Source organism: Glossina fuscipes, unplaced genomic scaffold (genome assembly GCF_014805625.2).
Source record: "Glossina fuscipes isolate IAEA_lab_2018 unplaced genomic scaffold, Yale_Gfus_2 59, whole genome shotgun sequence".
In the NCBI taxonomy this organism is placed as follows: domain Eukaryota; kingdom Metazoa; phylum Arthropoda; class Insecta; order Diptera; family Glossinidae; genus Glossina; species Glossina fuscipes.
In genome coordinates this window covers 727210-744685 of record NW_023998431.1, presented here as the reverse complement: position 1 = coordinate 744685, position 17476 = coordinate 727210, and the positions used below count along the sequence as shown (strand labels likewise).

General features: G+C 33.0%; 3 protein-coding genes and 1 long non-coding RNA gene across 7 annotated transcripts in view; 2 read left to right on the top strand and 2 right to left on the bottom strand.

The window, feature by feature from the left end:
- LOC119637381 (band 7 protein AGAP004871-like) overlaps window positions 1-10648 on the top strand; it is a 16673-nt gene extending 6025 nt beyond the window's left edge. The window contains exons 2-5 of one of the 3 annotated variants that reach the window (XM_038033376.1): window positions 9473-9640; window positions 9710-10058; window positions 10190-10355; window positions 10416-10646. In XM_038033376.1, coding sequence (XP_037889304.1) covers window positions 9473-9640; window positions 9710-10058; window positions 10190-10355; window positions 10416-10544 — 812 coding nt within the window. In that variant the 3' untranslated portion in view covers window positions 10545-10646. Of the gene's footprint in view, window positions 1-9472; window positions 9641-9709; window positions 10059-10189 lie in introns of all 3 variants that reach the window. The other 2 variants (XM_038033377.1, XM_038033375.1) reach the window with 2 other exon arrangements.
- LOC119637382 lies at window positions 10507-11751 on the bottom strand. 2 transcript variants are annotated; one of them, XM_038033380.1, is made up of 2 exons: window positions 10718-11751; window positions 10507-10595 (listed from the first exon to the last, which is right to left on the bottom strand). In XM_038033380.1, exons 1-2 carry the CDS (start codon window positions 11641-11643, stop codon window positions 10589-10591), a joined length of 933 nt encoding a protein of 310 aa, XP_037889308.1. In that variant the 5' UTR covers window positions 11644-11751; the 3' UTR covers window positions 10507-10588. The 2 variants fall into 2 exon arrangements, with proteins under 2 accessions (XP_037889308.1, XP_037889307.1); XM_038033379.1 differs by lacking the exon at window positions 10507-10595 and having other exon boundaries at window positions 10674-11751.
- Window positions 11752-13260: 1509 nt separating this feature from the next.
- On the top strand, window positions 13261-15301 carry LOC119637380 (transmembrane protein 185B). Its single transcript, XM_038033374.1, has 6 exons — window positions 13261-13529; window positions 13603-13673; window positions 13729-13834; window positions 13901-14238; window positions 14311-14441; window positions 14507-15301. Exons 1-6 carry the CDS (start codon window positions 13492-13494, stop codon window positions 14876-14878), a joined length of 1056 nt encoding a protein of 351 aa, XP_037889302.1. The 5' UTR covers window positions 13261-13491; the 3' UTR covers window positions 14879-15301.
- A 1245-nt stretch (window positions 15302-16546) lies between these two features.
- LOC119637385 lies at window positions 16547-17278 on the bottom strand. The gene is made up of 3 exons (XR_005247247.1): window positions 17145-17278; window positions 16763-16839; window positions 16547-16587 (listed from the first exon to the last, which is right to left on the bottom strand). It is a non-coding gene; the product is annotated as an uncharacterized LOC119637385 (long non-coding RNA).
- Window positions 17279-17476: the final 198 nt, after the last annotated feature.

The window sequence follows — 17476 nt, the reverse complement described above, 5'->3', positions numbered from 1 at the left end:
GGCCGTGAAAACATATTAAAAAAAAAAAAATATATATATATATATATATATATATATATGTGTATATATATATGGGCATATATATATGTTTATGTATATATATACCCTTATCAGGAATACATACAGATGTCCGTGTTTTGCATATGCATATAAATATATATATATATATATCCACACGTGATAAATTCATTTACTTTATTACTATTTATATATTTACACGTAGGCACATATAAATTCTTAAGGAATGTAAATAAACGGAAAGAAAGAAAAAAAAAATTTTTACTTACATGTAAAGGAAAGAGAAACAATAACGATAACAAAAACAATAAGATTTACATGATGTCGATAACACAATTCGCCTTAAAATCAATTAAGTTTATAATTAATTTTTATTTACTTCAGCAAATAAAAGGAAATGCAATTGAAAAAGTTTATTAATAATGTGCTAAATACCCCTAACGTTTGGCAATAAAAGCTATACTCGTTTCCTCATATTATTTGTAACCTTTCAATGCACAAGCATGCATGTTGTGAGCTTATGCTTACATTCAAAGCATATGTAAGACATATGTCATAGTATACTATTATAAACGTTATGGTCTCAACAGGTCAAAATTGTTCATATATTGTATTCTTGGATTCGTCCATCTCCCATACTCCAAAAGTATGCATATGCGAGAATGAATAAGAATTTATAATATTTAAATATTTTTTTTAATCTGGAATTTTGACTCGATCAAGTCACATTTCTGCCCCATGGCCGTCTAATGGTAAAAGGTAATGGTCACAATAATTGTTATAGAACGCGAACATTCCGCATGCATATGTCTAATCGATGAGATTGAGATTAAGTGAAGGGAATGAATGTAATCTGCACATTAACACGCTCAATGTGATGAGAAACAATGAATAATAACTTACCAGAAATATGATCGGCAGTGATGCCTTGAGATCCCTATAATATGCAAAATATATATTTTTTAAAGTTTTATAAATACAATCGAAATATATATAAAACACAATAGACGTGTTCTCCCATTTATGGCGGTTAGAAATACGTATCGAAGAGTATGTAAATAAATAACAAGTAAGCAAATTTTATTCGACCATGACCGAATTTTTTATATCCATCACCATTATCCCAAAAAGACAAGAAAGTAAAAGAACTAAATTTTCATACCATATAGCGAGCGGGCAAGGCTGATTTTTACTATTTTCAAAATAAAAGTTTTTGCCGCATAGGCGCATTGGCGTCGTAGACATGTCCTTTGAAAATTTTTGGGGCATTTTCAAATTCAATCGCTTGACGATATCTTCATTTTTGCGAACTCGAGAATATTTACCCCAGATGGTATACAGCTGGGCAGACGGACAGACGGATACGCTTAGGTGAATTTCAAATTTGATATTGCTTCAGAATTCATATACTTTATGGGTTTTTTGAGACTTGTTTCTGCACATTATAGAGATATAGAAATAAAATTAGATTTTGATATTGGGTATGCGTTGACTCGTTTTTCCATTTTCGTGCAAGTGCCACAACATCGCCTATAGAATATACGTTCAAATTTTTGCTCATTTATCTGTCATAGTTTATGAATAATGAGCAAAAAAGTAATTTTTTAATCTTTTTGTTCTCAGTTTACGTGGTTCTGCGAGCGCGTCCTGCGATCGACTTGGCCTTTTTTCAATACCAATTTGCGTGCTTCGAACTTCGAATGTTTCTGTCAAATTTGAAGTCGATAGCTTAATTCTTGCGGCCAGGAGGATGTTTACAAAAGACATTACACAGACGGAGAGACGGTTATGCTTAAATCGATTCAGAATTTGATGCTGAACAAGAATATGCATACTTTGTAGGGTCTCCGACGTTTCCTTCTGGGCGTTGCAAACGTGTTCACGAAATGAATCATCCTTCGATGATGCATATAAAAAACGGTATCGCTACTTCTTTAAATACTCATTTCGGCATGTTAAGCCGTTCTTACTGAGTACGTTGTGGAAGATGGACTTGCTTATTTGCAATACAAATTCTGCTGGTGATGGCATATGTGGCGTTATAGCAGTACCTTGCTGACACTGTGGCTTCCAACACTTGGAAAACATTAGGTTTTATGGTGATAACTTGTCTAGTGAACTTATATATTCTCGATTTAGATAAATTAAAGAAAGTGCCATAAGAGTTGAAAGGAAAAGTTTTTTTGATGGATTTACCAAAGAGTTCACACTAAGCGAACTTATAATTCAAAAGTTTTTTGCAATTGAGTGCAAAAATAGTGTTTGTTGTTGAGCTGACTCGAACACCACTAACGAATCCGTTCGCAATTTTCAAGAGCTTCGAATTTTCTTCCTTGCTATACTTCGGCTTCACATGGCAGCCGTCTAAGGTGCGATCAAAGCGAACTGAATTTTTTGACTAGCTTAGACGTAGTAACATATTCTCTGTTAATGCTATATTGCTAACTGTATGTTTAATCTTTCAATCCTGACATCCAAGAATCACTTAAAAGAAGCGTTTAGTTCTCTGCGATCCTTTTTATACAAATATTGAGTGATTTCTCTTGAATAGAAATATTGCATGGCTAATCCGCTATGAAGTTGGCAAGTTATGGTTAAAAATACCTTCTAATATATCTCTCATGTTTATCTCTCGGTTTATCGTATGCGAAATTGTATACAGGATTTTAAATCGATTTAACCTATGTATATCAATTTTTTTTTACCTAAAGTGGAATTATTTTTCAGAATTTATTTTAAAAAAATCATGAAAAATTATGTTAATATTGGAAATTTTACTTTTGATAGTACAAGTCTTAAACTATCTAAAAGACTGTTGCGTTACATTGATTAATGACAAAATGATGGCATCGCAACATCGTGTCTTACCGTACAGTTTCCGATCAAAATTTTGCATCCAAAACAACAAACACAAAAATTTTTTTGAAAATATGACTAGAAACCAAATTTTTTTATAGCTGGCCGTAGCATCAGGAAGTTTTATTTCACCGAATTGAAACAATTAAAATTACGAGGTAATCATATCCAAAGTTGAAGCAGTAAGCTCTCAAGAATAAGCTCAACAATTTTAAAGAATCTTCTTTAAATCTAATCTAACGCCTCCAAGCGTGCAATTCGCTTTTTGGTTTTAAACCTCTTTATTGGTATGGCAGCTATGGGGAGTTGTGCTTAGAATATTTTTCTAGTCTAAAGGCTTTTCTAAGTTCGAAGAGAAGAGAAAAAATCTCACTTCACACACCATAATTATCCTTTTACATCATTTTTGCATATCTTGCAAATAAAAATAAATAAATAAATACTTGATGCTGCCTACATACTTTTAAAGCGTGCTTCTGCCCATTACGAACGTATCAAGGCGCGTAATATACCAATCTGTGACGATGTGGATAACAAATATTTTATGGCTATGCGTTTTCACAAGTTTTTAATACATACAAATCCTTGCAATATTCGCGTCCAAACAACTCAAATGAATTTAATTACTTACCCCAATGATATTCTAAATATAATTCATATTAATTCTAAAATAGAAAATATGATAAGCAAAAACTTTATCGTTTGGAGTATGATTAACCAAGTTATTACTTACGCTCCTACAAACGTGTTTTTTCGTAATGAGTTGCAAACGACGTCACCGACTGAATCAAACAACTGTTAACTACAATTTAAGTAAGAACACATGTATCAAGGTCCAGAAAAGCTTATTTAAAATATGAGAACGAAGTCTCGTCTCTTTTTATATGTACTCAGTTCTCTGCAATAGTAGGACTCAGTAATTTTATTATAATTTTCTTTCCGTCAAATACTATCCGCACCTGACACAGCCATGCAATTATATTAAAAAAAGTAGAAGCACTGCAGATATTATATAGGAAGTTGTCGAAAAAATGATCCGATCCGAATGATTTTCAATCGCGTTCGTCCCTGAGTCAAAACATGTCTTTCTATTGTAGTTCGACGATTCTTTCCACTATAGCCGAGCAAAACCAGTATCATTATATACCTTACACCACTTCGTCTAATACAGTTATTCGTACATTTCCGTTATAATATACCAAAAATTATACTCTGTTTTCAAGTGGAAGCATGCTTTCCGCGAAAGACTACACTTGTCAACGATTTTTTTGTTTTTATCTGTTTTTATCGTAAAAAACTGCAATTTAGATATTCTCGTTAAATAAGGGCTAACATTTCATAAGAAACCCTATATATGATGAAGTCTAAAAGATAGACCTACCTAATCCAACTTTACTACGATTAATTTTTATACTAAATCGCTTCTATGGAGGCACATTTTCATCATAAAATGTTAAAAATTAACCATATTTGTGTAAAGGCTTACTATTCATAGGAGACCTTATATGCAAACGTATTCCCCAAAATGGACTAATACGGTTCAAATTTGGTTTAGGTCGTTTTTGTATCATATTACCTTTATGGATCAATAATCATCATAATATATTAAAAGTTAGGCCTTTTTGGTATAGAAAGGTTTATTTTTTATGAAAATTCTTTTATGCGGTAATGTCAAATAGTATACCTACATAGCTCAAATCCGTTCGGGTTAATTTCTATATCCAATTACTATTGTGAACTTTATTGCGACTTTAATTAAGTAGTATCGAAAATTAAAAGTTCTTACTATATGAAGATTGAATTTTTGGTAGTTAATTTTTAATAGTTACGTGGGGGCGGTTCCAACAAATTAACCCGTCCAAATTTTTCACATTAACTTGGAATGTGGAAGCAATGTTAAACAGTAGTTTTTGTCATAGGAAGAGTAGTCGAAGAAATGACACAATCGAATCCATTTTCAATGCGATGCGTCCTTAGGCCAAACAACGTTTATGTACCGAATTTGATTAAAGTATGTCAAAAATGTTGACTTTTAGGCTCAGCAAACATCAGGAAAACACAGACAGGCAAGCTTAGATCGATTTAAAATCTAGACCTATTTTAAGTCCTTCTATGTATTACATATATACAACAAGTAATTTATGTAGAATATGTATACTGCGTACCATTCGTTTTCGATTATGAGAATATGGTAATAGAAAATTTTTCTGGCTTTCACAGGAAAATAATGCCTAATATTTAGTTAATTATGGGTATTATAAGGTGTAAAACTATTCTTCATTTAAATAAACGAAGTTTGTTTGGAGCGGACTGAAAAATGTGAAGCAAAAACTAATGTAATGTAATGTCCGAAAACAATTTTCGCCGTAATAAGGCAAATAATGTTTTACCAAAACCTAAATTTTCAAAGCATCTAGCATTTCCATCAGATCAAGATGAAAAAACCAATCATTTCACGCCACTACGAATCTCTACCATAGTGTTAGAGCTCTGAGGAATTGCTTTCTTTTGTTTTTAAGCCAACTTGAGAGCTAAAACATCCAAAGCGAGCCAAGCTCTTTATGGTTAAGCGCAATATCGAAAGTACTCTGACACAGCTGCCAAAGAACGCTGAAACCTCTCATCATCGCCACCTCTCTACCTACCGACCGTGAACGGCATTGATTTACTCTGACACTATAGTCGATTTTAGGGGACATCGTATTCCATCACATCTGAAATCATTAAATCGGTGATATAATGCACAATTTTAGTACTAACGACAATTATATTAATCCTTATCGAAATTGGCAAAAAATTATCGTGGAAGGTTCTCTATTTTTCTATCAAGCCTATGAAATCTGTTTGGTCATGCTTTTCAAATCATTTTTAACAGTAATCTGCGTGCAACAACTTTCAATATTTCTACTAAATTTGAAGGCGATAGCTTAATTTTTACGGGTAGAAGAATCTCTACGACAGACATTAGATAGATGGAAAACGTGTAAAAACGCAGTGTATTCACTATATTGCATCAAAATTTAATCTAGGGATAGCTGTTTTCCAAAGAGATGCCACGTTCACTTCGCAAGGAGCCACGATTATACCATGTCACAAGTCGATAGCTCCAAGGGCAAAAGTTCGAATTGCTCCCCCTCACCGCGTTCCGAAGATCTACCTTCCAGCTACTATTATCTGTGTGCAAATGTCAAAAGTAAACTGCAGGGGAAAAAATTCATATCAAATGATGAATCATTGCGTAAATTGAAATGCATTTTGACGCTCTTAATAACGTATTCTTTAAAAAAGCCATCGAAATATTACAGAACTGTTGGATTAATTGTATTGCATTTAAAAGAAATTGTGTTGATAAGTAAAGTCAAATTTGAATCCCGGGAATTATTAATCAAAGTGTTACAATCACTTGTGGGATGAAATTAGTGTGAAATCTTTTTGAAATGTAATACATTTGTGCATTCTTTCTATTAATTACGATAATTTAAATACATATAGTTCTCCTGTTCTTAATAATGCGATTACGCGGTGATGCTCAATATTTTTACCGGGTTAGTAATTTTGCTCATTACTTCAGCTTAATGCGTTGGCCGTGGAATTTTGGATCAGAAGGAAGAAAGTCATAAAAAAGGATGTAAGGGCGATAGAACTTGCAGTTAGGCGAACGTGAAGTTCTTCAAAAATGGTTTAAAAGTTCGGGCATTTAGATTCTATTTTTATACCCATCACCGAAGGATGAATTCTCATAACTAAATCAATAACGCCTTGCTTAGCTAAACTTATGTCAATTTAGATATGCTTAATGACAAAAAAACGTTACGGCATCCCTTCCCAAGATTCGAAATGCTTGCAGACTAAGTTGGCTAAGCTTATTGCTTCCGTGGGCGAGGTGTTCCTCATATTATTGTGCCTGGGGCACAAATTCTAAACGAATTCTACATCTCTACAAATGATTTTCTGTTAAATTTCCTGCTAAACCTTTCTTCCTATTCTTCGTTTTTATATCCGTTATAAGAAAGCTTCGGAGACCCTACATAGTATGCATATTCTTGTTCAGTATCAAATTCTGAATCGATTTAAGCATAACCGTCTGTCCGTCTGTGTAATGTCCGTTTTGAACATCCTCCTGGCCGCAAGAATTAAGCTATCGACTTCAAATTTGACAGAAACATTCGAAGTTCGAAGCACACAAATTGGTATTGAAAAAAGGCCAAGTCGGTAGCAGGACGCGCTCGCAGAACCACGTAAACCGAGAACAAAAGGAATAAAAATTTTTTTGTTTTTCCACTTCCACTACATGGGCGTTATATCAGCGGTATAATTTAATTTACGGGATGTATTAAATAAACACATTTTTTATTTTTTCCAATTTTCGATAGGTTTTTAACCGATTGGATATGTTTTTACACTCATCCTCCGATAGGGGGACGTTCTCCAAATATAAATATCGCAAATTCAATACATATTCTAAATTCGCATAAACCGCTTTAATACTATCTGCCTCCCCTGATCGACCTGGGAAAACTGAACATGCTGTGAGGGCTAAAGCCCATACCCGATGCTGGGGTGAACTCAAGCGCTCCCGGTTTTGTTTCACAAGAATTTTTCCGTTGATGTTTTATTTATCTTTCTTTTGTAATTTCTATGCGAATTTAAAATTCTTTCGGTTTTTTTGTTTCACAATTTCAAACAGCATTTCACAAATTCTATTAGAATCCTTGAATTCAAATGATCGCTTATTTTGCTTCCATTTATTCTTTTATGACAATTTTTAGACTTCAACTTGAAATTCTCTTTGCACTTGATTAGTAAATAACTGAAGATGAGTTTTCTTTGTTCTACTTCAAAAATAAATTAATTTCCGCCTGAGTAGCCGAAGGGGAGGAATCTCGACTAGCAAGTCAATGGTCGTGGGTTCGAATCTCAAGTGCGGTAGAGTTTTTAATAAAAAGCCGATAGCCTTAGATGCTAGTGCTTTTAAGAGTTTAGTCTTAGAATTTATTTCTCCGGCGAAATTAATAATAATAATAATAATAATAAATTAATTTTCTTAATTTTAAGTCCTATTACTACCATCATTGTAACCGCACCAACCAGACTAAAAACATCCACTCTTGCACTCACCTCTCAACCGACAAACTTTCTCTCATTTACTCTAGCACTGATACACATGACTAAACTTCGGCTTAAGCTAATCACTCTCACCTTGTTCTGAATTCTCTTTACTCTAATTTCTCTTCACTTAATCCTAATTCTGCCTAACTTACTCTAGCACCCCCTCAGAGACGAAGAACCTGTGAAGTCAAAACGAGGGACAACTTTGGCTCCTCAAAATGCATACAATTGTACTTTACATCACTCGTGGCACAGAGTATAGTAAGTTGGTGCAGACAGCTGTAACACCCAGAAAGGCTTAACATAGACCCATCTTTTGTTACGCCGATCGATTCAGAAACTGATTGGAAGCTTGTGGACAAACAAGCGAACAGGTTTACAGGACGAAAGCTATTAAAAATGGTTCGAATCAGACCAATTTTTTGACCACGCCGAATATTGCAATTATTATTTCGCTGAGTAATAGTTATTCCACATTTTAAATCGGTGTGAAAATCCTGGATCGAATAGGGTAATTTTTTAAACCCTTCCCATGTTCTCATAGAAACTGGATCTTTAGATAATAAAAGGGTCTAATTTTCAATAAATCTTGATGGTAATTCGCTTATGATAATAATTTGATGAAAAATTGAATTTACCGAGCTTGGACCGCATAAGTTTATTTTTTGAATGCCAAACCATGCAAGGGTTCAAATAAAAAATAAGATTTTTAGTATGCCATAAGGTCTATTTTTTAATATTTTACGGTGAAAATTTGTTCTTAGCAAATCAATCACAGGCAATTTGAGTCACATAGATCTATTTGTCAGACCGCCGAATATTTTGGGCTTCTCATGGCGTCATAACCTAATTTGTGGTCTAACAGGCCACGGAAAAAGTGAAAACTAATAAAATTTTGACAAGTACATTAAGCTTGCTAATTTTGGACCATTTGAGTAAACTCCATTATGAGGGTCTTCATGACATTTATGCATTTACATAAGCGAAGTGGTGCAGTGTGTCCTATGGGCAGCCTTGTTCGACTATGCCATTCTTATCTGTTTCTTTCGAATTTGAGAATAGCATGTACGGCGAGGGAGGAAGTAAGTGCAGACTAAAGGAAGTGGAAAAGCAATTCCAAACAATTGATTTTGCATCAATTTCGAAGATAAAATTTGAAAATAAATGCAAGGCCTAACATATATTACTATTTAAAACAGGTGGAAAATTAGGACAATGCAAAAAAAAAAATAAAAGTTCTAATATGTTTCTTCAAACTACATCCACAGTATTCGGAAATTGTCTTGAATATCATTGGGTGTACATCATATGCTTATGTTTGCTTATTGCATCATAAGTATTGTACTTGTACTTCTTTTTTCAGTCCTTATGGCAGATGTTATGTTAAGAATTTTTAGAGAATTCGGGTTTTCTATGGAAATAATTGCTAAACAAAAAGTTAAATTCATATTTATTATAATAATAATTTTTGGTGTTCTTTCTATTTTAGCTGAAAATGAAAACATGAATTGTGTTGAAATCTTGGCCACCGTTGTGTCGATCATACTAATGGTTCTGACATTTCCTATATCGATATTTATATGCTTTAAGGTTGTGTCGGAATATGAACGTGCGGTCATCTTTCGAATGGGACGTTTACGAAGTGGCGGCGCAAGAGGTTAAAATTGTTTGTAAATAAAAGAAAAAAAGTCCATTTATTTAAATGAAATATATTTAATAATTACAGGACCTGGAGTATTTTTTGTCTTGCCATGCGTAGATGATTACTGCAAAGTAGATTTGCGTACCGTATCGTTCGATGTACCACCGCAAGAAGTTCTATCCAAAGATTCTGTAACGGTTACAGTGGACGCTGTCGTCTATTATCGTATTAGTGATCCTTTGAAAGCAGTTATACAGGTCTCAAATTACAGTCATTCGACACGTTTATTAGCTGCCACTACGTTAAGAAATGTTTTGGGTACACGCAACCTATCCGAATTATTAACTGAACGTGAAGCTATTTCACACACGATGCAAGTGTCTTTAGATGAGGCTACTGACCCTTGGGGCGTTAAAGTGGAACGTGTAGAAATGTAATAAAAACTAAGAACTAAGAAACCAACGAAAAAATTTTTGTTAACTTAAAAAAAAACATTTGAAAGATTTATCGTACCATGAGGCTAATTTTGATAAATGAACTGGATTTCCTTCTTTCTTTGCGCAGTAAAGATGTTTCTTTGCCGACTGCTTTACAAAGAGCGATGGCTGCCGAAGCAGAGGCGGCCAGAGAAGCTCGAGCTAAAGTTATAGCTGCCGAGGGAGAAATGAAATCCTCAAGAGCTTTAAAAGAAGCTTCCGACATTATTTCCGCCAGTCCTTCAGCTTTGCAGGTACATAACATTGAAAATTTGATCCTTTTCTTTCAATTGTCAATTACTTACTTTTTAAAGCTGCGTTATTTGCAAACATTAAATAACATATCTGCCGAAAAGAATTCAACGATAATATTTCCACTACCTATGGAACTGCTACAACCATTCTTGTGTACCGGTCATTGCAATCACAAGCAGAAACAATGACAACCCACGAAACAGTTACAGTATTACATTGATGCGCTGCGTTGTTATGAACTGCCGAACAGTAAATCATAGGCGAAAGCAAGGAACTTTTAATAAAGTTATTTAATTAAACTTTTATTGTTTCTTTCATTCATAAAAATTTTCACAATAAATATATGTTATTTTTTACAAACCCCAAATCCTCGCTGGTTAAAATTTCTTTATAAAATTTTTGGAATTCACTACCACCCGCTATAACAGCAATTCTGTTATAATGTTTCTTTTCCATTGTCTTCGATTCTATTTGCTTTAGGCTTTGAACTGTTAACCGATAAGGATAAATGTTTTCCTTGTAAGTTAATTGCTTACGAAAATTTAAACATCTGTCCAGACAATGGCCCATCTGCTTGCAGTCAGTACTTTCACATAATTGTTTTGATAAATATATAAAACACTTATAGTTCCAATAATGATTTAAATCCTTTAATTTATTACGAAAATATATATGACGCACATGCTGAAAGCAGGCTACGTGTACAATACGTGTCATGTCCTCTTCATTGTTCAATATTTCCTCAATGATGGCTAAAGTTGGAGCTATTGCTATACCTTGACTAATTATCATTTGATAAGTTTTCCCTTCGAAATCGCAACCATGTTCATATAAGCCAGAGAAACCACGGAATTCTACTTCGTCTCGCTCTTGCAAACGTTCAATATATTGCGTCATATATCCTTGCGGTCTTACACTAACTAAAATTTTAAATTCCATTTTTACGCTATTCCACCAATATGGTGAATACGGTCGTAAATGATGTTTGTGCTCGGTTGTATCGTTTGCTTGTTGCTTTGATATAAATTCAACCCGCATCATAACATGATCACCAGGGGTTAATGTTAAGGTACAATCATTCTCACTCTCTTTGGATTTGAAGTGTAACTCTAAAATATCGCTGACGTCCGATATATGTTTCTTCTTGCTTAACAGACGATAATATCTATAATTTCTAAGTACGTTGGTTTTGCCATTATCGTTCAATTTTACAATGATCTTAGGTTTCACATTTAAAATGCAGTTTGCACAACCGTTTCCGCAACAATCGTTTTCATTATATTCCATAATTTCAATAAACTTGCAAAATTTTGATAGAATTTAGTTAAAATTAGACTGAACTAACAAATAGTTCTTTATAGACTTTTTGAGATTTTGTTTAGGCTGCTAACACAATAAAACTTTACGCGCTTATTAGGCTTCACAGCCCGCAAATGATAATTACCAATTTTAAAAATTTTAGTTTATATAAATTTATAAGTTTATATAATATATATGAACATTTATAAAAAGTTTATAAATTAAATTTCTCCTCGAAGCGTAGGAAGATAAGTACGGCCCTATAATGTCAATCTCCGTAGGGTTTTGGTTTAACGAGGTGAATTTTTTTTAACGATTGGGAATAAGATTTTCATATGTTCAACTTTTATTACCACCTTTTTATGTAAAAAGCGCCGTCTCATTTGAGCCACGGCGCCATTCTTATTTTCGGATTGATACATCAACTTTACCGACTTATTACAAAACTTTATGGGAATTGACAAGTCATACGGTTTTGCAGCTAACATACGAATAAAATAAGAAGAAAAAAAAAAAGCACAAGAACAATTGATGATCGTGTTTTTTAAATTTTAAAGTTAGCTATCTAATTTGCGTTTATTTTGCACTAATATATTTTTTTTCTATTGTGGGATTTGGTGTTTTAATATTATATCATGCATTATTTCACAAGAAACGAAAAATAAGCAATAAAGGACAATTCATTTTAAAATTAAAGTATTTCCTCAAATTGTTTTATTAAAAAGTAATAAATAATAACCGGATTATGAAGATTAACATTATAATGTCTTTAATTTAGGCTAATGAATAAATTTTAAGATTAAGAATTTCCATTTTTGGAATTCCAAAATTTTAGATGATAAACAAAATCAATGACAAAATCGTAATCGCTTTGTTAAGACTCCAACGCGAGGCTAGGACGCCCAATGTACTTCAAATAAATTGTCCTTGCCCTTGAAAGACAGGCGTTGAAAATTTGTTTGTCTTCAGATAAAACTCCTTCAGGATATGGCTATAATAAATTGTTATGTAATTGTTATGTAATGGGAATGCTGCGTCATCTACCTATAACATCAAAACATTGCATTCTAGTACTGTGTAGTGTTCGTTTGTGGAATATCCGCTCAATGCGGAATTCTTTAAAACGCCTACATCACTTTGGGTCTTATAAGCTTCGATATTTGCAGCTGTGAAAGTACAATTTGCATCACAGATTCGTAACCACACCACTAAGAAATTACCTGCAGAAAAAATTTTATAAGATAATTTTATAATTATTCACTTCTTTGTTAACATAACTACTTATCTTCATAATTAGAAAAAGAAATCCAAGGTTGGAGGGACAACCAGCAGTAATGGCGAATGCAATTTGTTGCTGTTGTTTACGTTGATTTCTTTTTCCATTTTCCTGTAAAACAATATGGTAATGCGGCTGCCCATTGCTTTTATCACTTAGGAATTTTTAACCCGAACCCGAAAATAAAGCGTCATTGTGTTGGCCCCCTTAATTATCCAAGAAACATAAATACACTCCACTGTGCTTACCTTTTATCTTTCGTTGATGGCTATAATAGAAAATATGATGCGATGCATTACCATATCTAATAGGAAGGTCAAATATTAATAAGTTATATTTTGTTGTTGCACTTGGCAATATTAATCAGCTGGCACGTTTTGTGGTTTTGTTGTATCGATAACAAAAATTAAAAATACATATACAAATTATGCATTTGACTATACAAAAAAAGAAAAAATTTGCTAAAATTTCAAAGAATTTTGAGTAAGCTATAAAACTTAAAGTTTTATAGTACAAAGAAGATATATAGAAAATAATCTCAATTAAACCTCCGATAAAAGATGAATTTACAGGCTTTATTTAGAGATTTTAATCCCAGGTAAAACATAATTTGATAATTTTTACATATAGACTAGATAAAGGATATTTCATATATTATATTATTATTACAGCAAATTCATTGTACACTGCAGTTTATTTACATTTGTTACCTTATTCGCACTTAGATTAGATAGTTATATAGGTAAGTTTCCAAAATGCTTTTTGTTTATATTAAATAAACAAAAATTTGTGGACAGATTGGCCTTGGTGGGCTGTCTTTACACCGCTTTGGATATGGAAAAGTATAGCGGCTTTGGGAGCCACTGTAGGAGCGATTGTATGGTGCCGTTATCCACATTACAGGTTCTTCTTATTTACTTCGTAAATAATGTTCCAAGATAAATAGTAACAGTTTCTTGTACATTTTAGACTCGAAGGTGATTCCTATACACAGTTCAAAGCAATGTTAATATCATTGTCTTTGCATTTGATCTTACTCATGTTTGAATTATTGGCTTGCGATAATTTAACATCAAAACGTCATCTATGGGTATTAGTATTCATACCATTGATTTTTGGTTCAGTGGCTAGCGTGGGTGCTTGTGTATGGGCTGTTAAACATGATCGTTCCTTTGAATTGGAGTTATTTTTAGCCGTAAATGCTCTACAATTTGTATCACTTCCGCTAAAATTGGATCAATTTGTTGTCTGGAATTGGGAAGTAGTCTTCGTACCTATGTGGATTGTCATCTGCTTGAGTTTAGTTAGTAAGTAAAAAAGATAGTTCATTCAATAAGTATAAGAGCATCAAAAGTGAAACTTGCTTAACTTTTTCTAAGGTGTTTTATATAACATAATATTCTGCGGAATAATGATGCGTACACCAGAAATTTCATTGCAACAAAAGAAGGCTGCTTTAAACGCAGCCGTGGGTAATGTTTGTACAGTACTGCCTTTATTATTTTTTCAGGTACTTTTTATTACTTCTTTTTTGTCTTATTAGCTTTTATGCAAATTTATTATTACCTTCTTTAGGTGGTTATATGCGATAAACTTGAAGGTGACCTGAAATTTCCCTATATACTCATATTCTCACCCTTGCTGGTGTCCATATTTGCGCTGATCGTTTTGAGTTTCAGCGCAAAGGGAGGCAATAAATGGTGGTTTGGGATTCGTAAATCATTCAGTCAATTTTTACTTTCTGCAATGCCATTTCTGCAGGAATACGGCAATATATCATATCATGCCGACCATAACAATGCAGCACAATCACAACCTTTGGACGGTTCTTCAAGTACCGTTCATATGGACGACTTTGAAAAACATGACAAAAAAAGTAAAAAATCAGCAAAAAATGATTGCATGAAACCGGTGGTACCCATTATAAGTATAGATTTACCGGACTAAGAAGGCAAAGTCATAAATATATCAAAACATACTATTACATTTACGAAATAACAAATAGATATATATAAAGGCATTGTGTCTGTGTGCATCAAAAATGCGAATTTTATGTTCTTTATTTTAGTCCTTTTTTCAAGCAATTTGAAAACTGAAATCATGTTCCATTACTACGTAAACAACAAAGCTGTATTAGAAAAAAACTTAGAAAATTGGTAAAAGAAGAAATTTCTTATAATAAAAACGTGAAAAATGTATCGTGCATTACTATCCATTCGCAGATTCACTGGTAGAAAGAGGTAAGGAGAGGCTGCATAAAAGTCTTTACATCTTAGAGAGGTGCAGTCCGACTCACTATATGGGAATAGGATTAAATTACGTAAAATACATAAAGTTAATAATTTTAATGGATCTACTTAACTTTTATAAAATTATCGCATTACGGCATATACAGGACTACATCAGGGAAGAAATTCTTGATAACAAGCAGATATCCATGCCTTTGCTATTAATCAGCTAATTGTGTACGATATGATCCGTCATAATCCGTCCATTCGTCCGCCCGTCTGCCTGTTCTTGACGGATTTCCTTATGAAATTTTATCATTATGAATGTGTGTGTGTGTCATAATAATGTGTTTTAGAAAATATTTTTGTCGTTTTGTCATTATAATCTAAATTCATATACCATAATCTGCGTTTGACGAATATACGAGTATATCGCCAAAGACGTCGACACGGTTAACTGGTTAATATAAAAGTATGCATGCCACTGTTCTTCGCAAATGTTGGGACACCGTTATTAACCAAATTTTTCAATACATCTGCGAAATATGTTCCCTAATTTAGAATTGATGCTTGCTAAAACTCTTAATTATTAGCTTAATAACAGTCTATATTTTCAAATTTTTAAGTTATTTTTACGGCTATTTATACACTGTTTGCGACCATTTTTAATTTATTTGAGGGGAAAGACACAATCAGACAGGCTCGATTGCCTTTTTTAACCATGAGAATAATATATTTGCTAAAATAAAACAATGGTACAGAAGCAACTAGCAAGCTAAATGGATGCTATATATTATTTTTTGCTTTATTGAAAAAAAGTTCGTATTTTAAATTCATGCATTTACTTGCTCATTTAAATAAAACTGTATTCGTTAGATTTGTTGCATTAAAAAGGGTTTTGGTTAAAATAATTTTTCACACAAGTCAAGAAGACTAAAAGTCACTTCTGCTGATATTGTTTCCCAATAATATCCTTGCTGTGTATCGTGGGCTTGTATTCTCAATAATTTACCATTTAGTTGACTACGTTTACCTATTTCGCTGGTCAATAAAATAAATGATATTGGAGATTATTAATTAATTTATAAATATGTTGTCAAATTACCACAAACATTGTCTCTTGCTCCAAAAAAATCACTCTTCTTTTCTTTTGCCCTTTGCTTTAAACCATCCCTTAAAGAAATTTTTCCTTGTATTAATTTTGCGCTTCATTAAGGCTTGTTGAAACGAATTCTAATTACACGGTTACATTCGACAGTCTCCTCCCTATGAATAAGTGCGGTCAAATTCTACAATCAAAAAAATTCTAATCGGAAGAAGGAGAGATAACGACAAACAAAGGAATCAAATTTAAACGTACACTACCGTGCCAGCTGTTTTCCAAGTCAAGTTATATAAAAACGCCTTTCTACGCAAAGCAAATAACGGCTATAATTATAAAAACAAAAAAATACATGTTAGGAAATAATGTATGTCCGTATCCACACGGCCGGAGTGTTGTCCACGAAAATTGCTCATTCATAACAACAAATAAGAGACGAAAACAAATAACAGAGAGCCCATGAGCCAGGAATTAAACGTATAATTATTAGAATTAAATTACCAATGTCACCAATATGTACGTTTAAGTAAACAATCTCAATAGTAACTGTGTTGAAGAAACAGGTACATCGGATTTGTCTATAATGAAGCAACCGAAACAACAGGCATGGAGGCATTTTCAGAATGTATTTTATAATAACGTTATTGAAGTAACGGAAAATTGCAGATCACTGCAATGCATATGAAGGGAATGAAAGGGAAAATTTCGACTGAAATTTATTAACGCATTTGGGAAATATAAAATTTAGAAATCTTCAATATTAAATAAATGATGAAACATTAACTAATTATATTTTCTATTTAGTCTTTCGTTTTTTTTTTTTTTCTTCCATATGCACATTCAGTTCAAATCACACATTTTTCTGTTCATTTGCTTTATATACGTTTTAATGATGTCATATCAAAAAGCCATTAGCAGAATCTTTATCCACATAAATAATAAGGATGAAAGAGCAAGCAAGGCAACGAATGCTAATTAGCAGCGCTATTACTGTTGTCGATAATGGAAACACCAAAAGTCCTTGAGATCGTACTATCTCTTATTTTGTAACACTTCCTGGCATACACTGCTATGTAGATGTCTCTGATTATGTGTACTTGAAAGAGATGAAAGTATAGTTTAGAGATTATTGCATTACTAAGTGCATACGTGTTTAAATCTCAAGTGCCATCGAGTTTTTCGTACAGGCGAACATATGATCTAAGTTATCCGGCA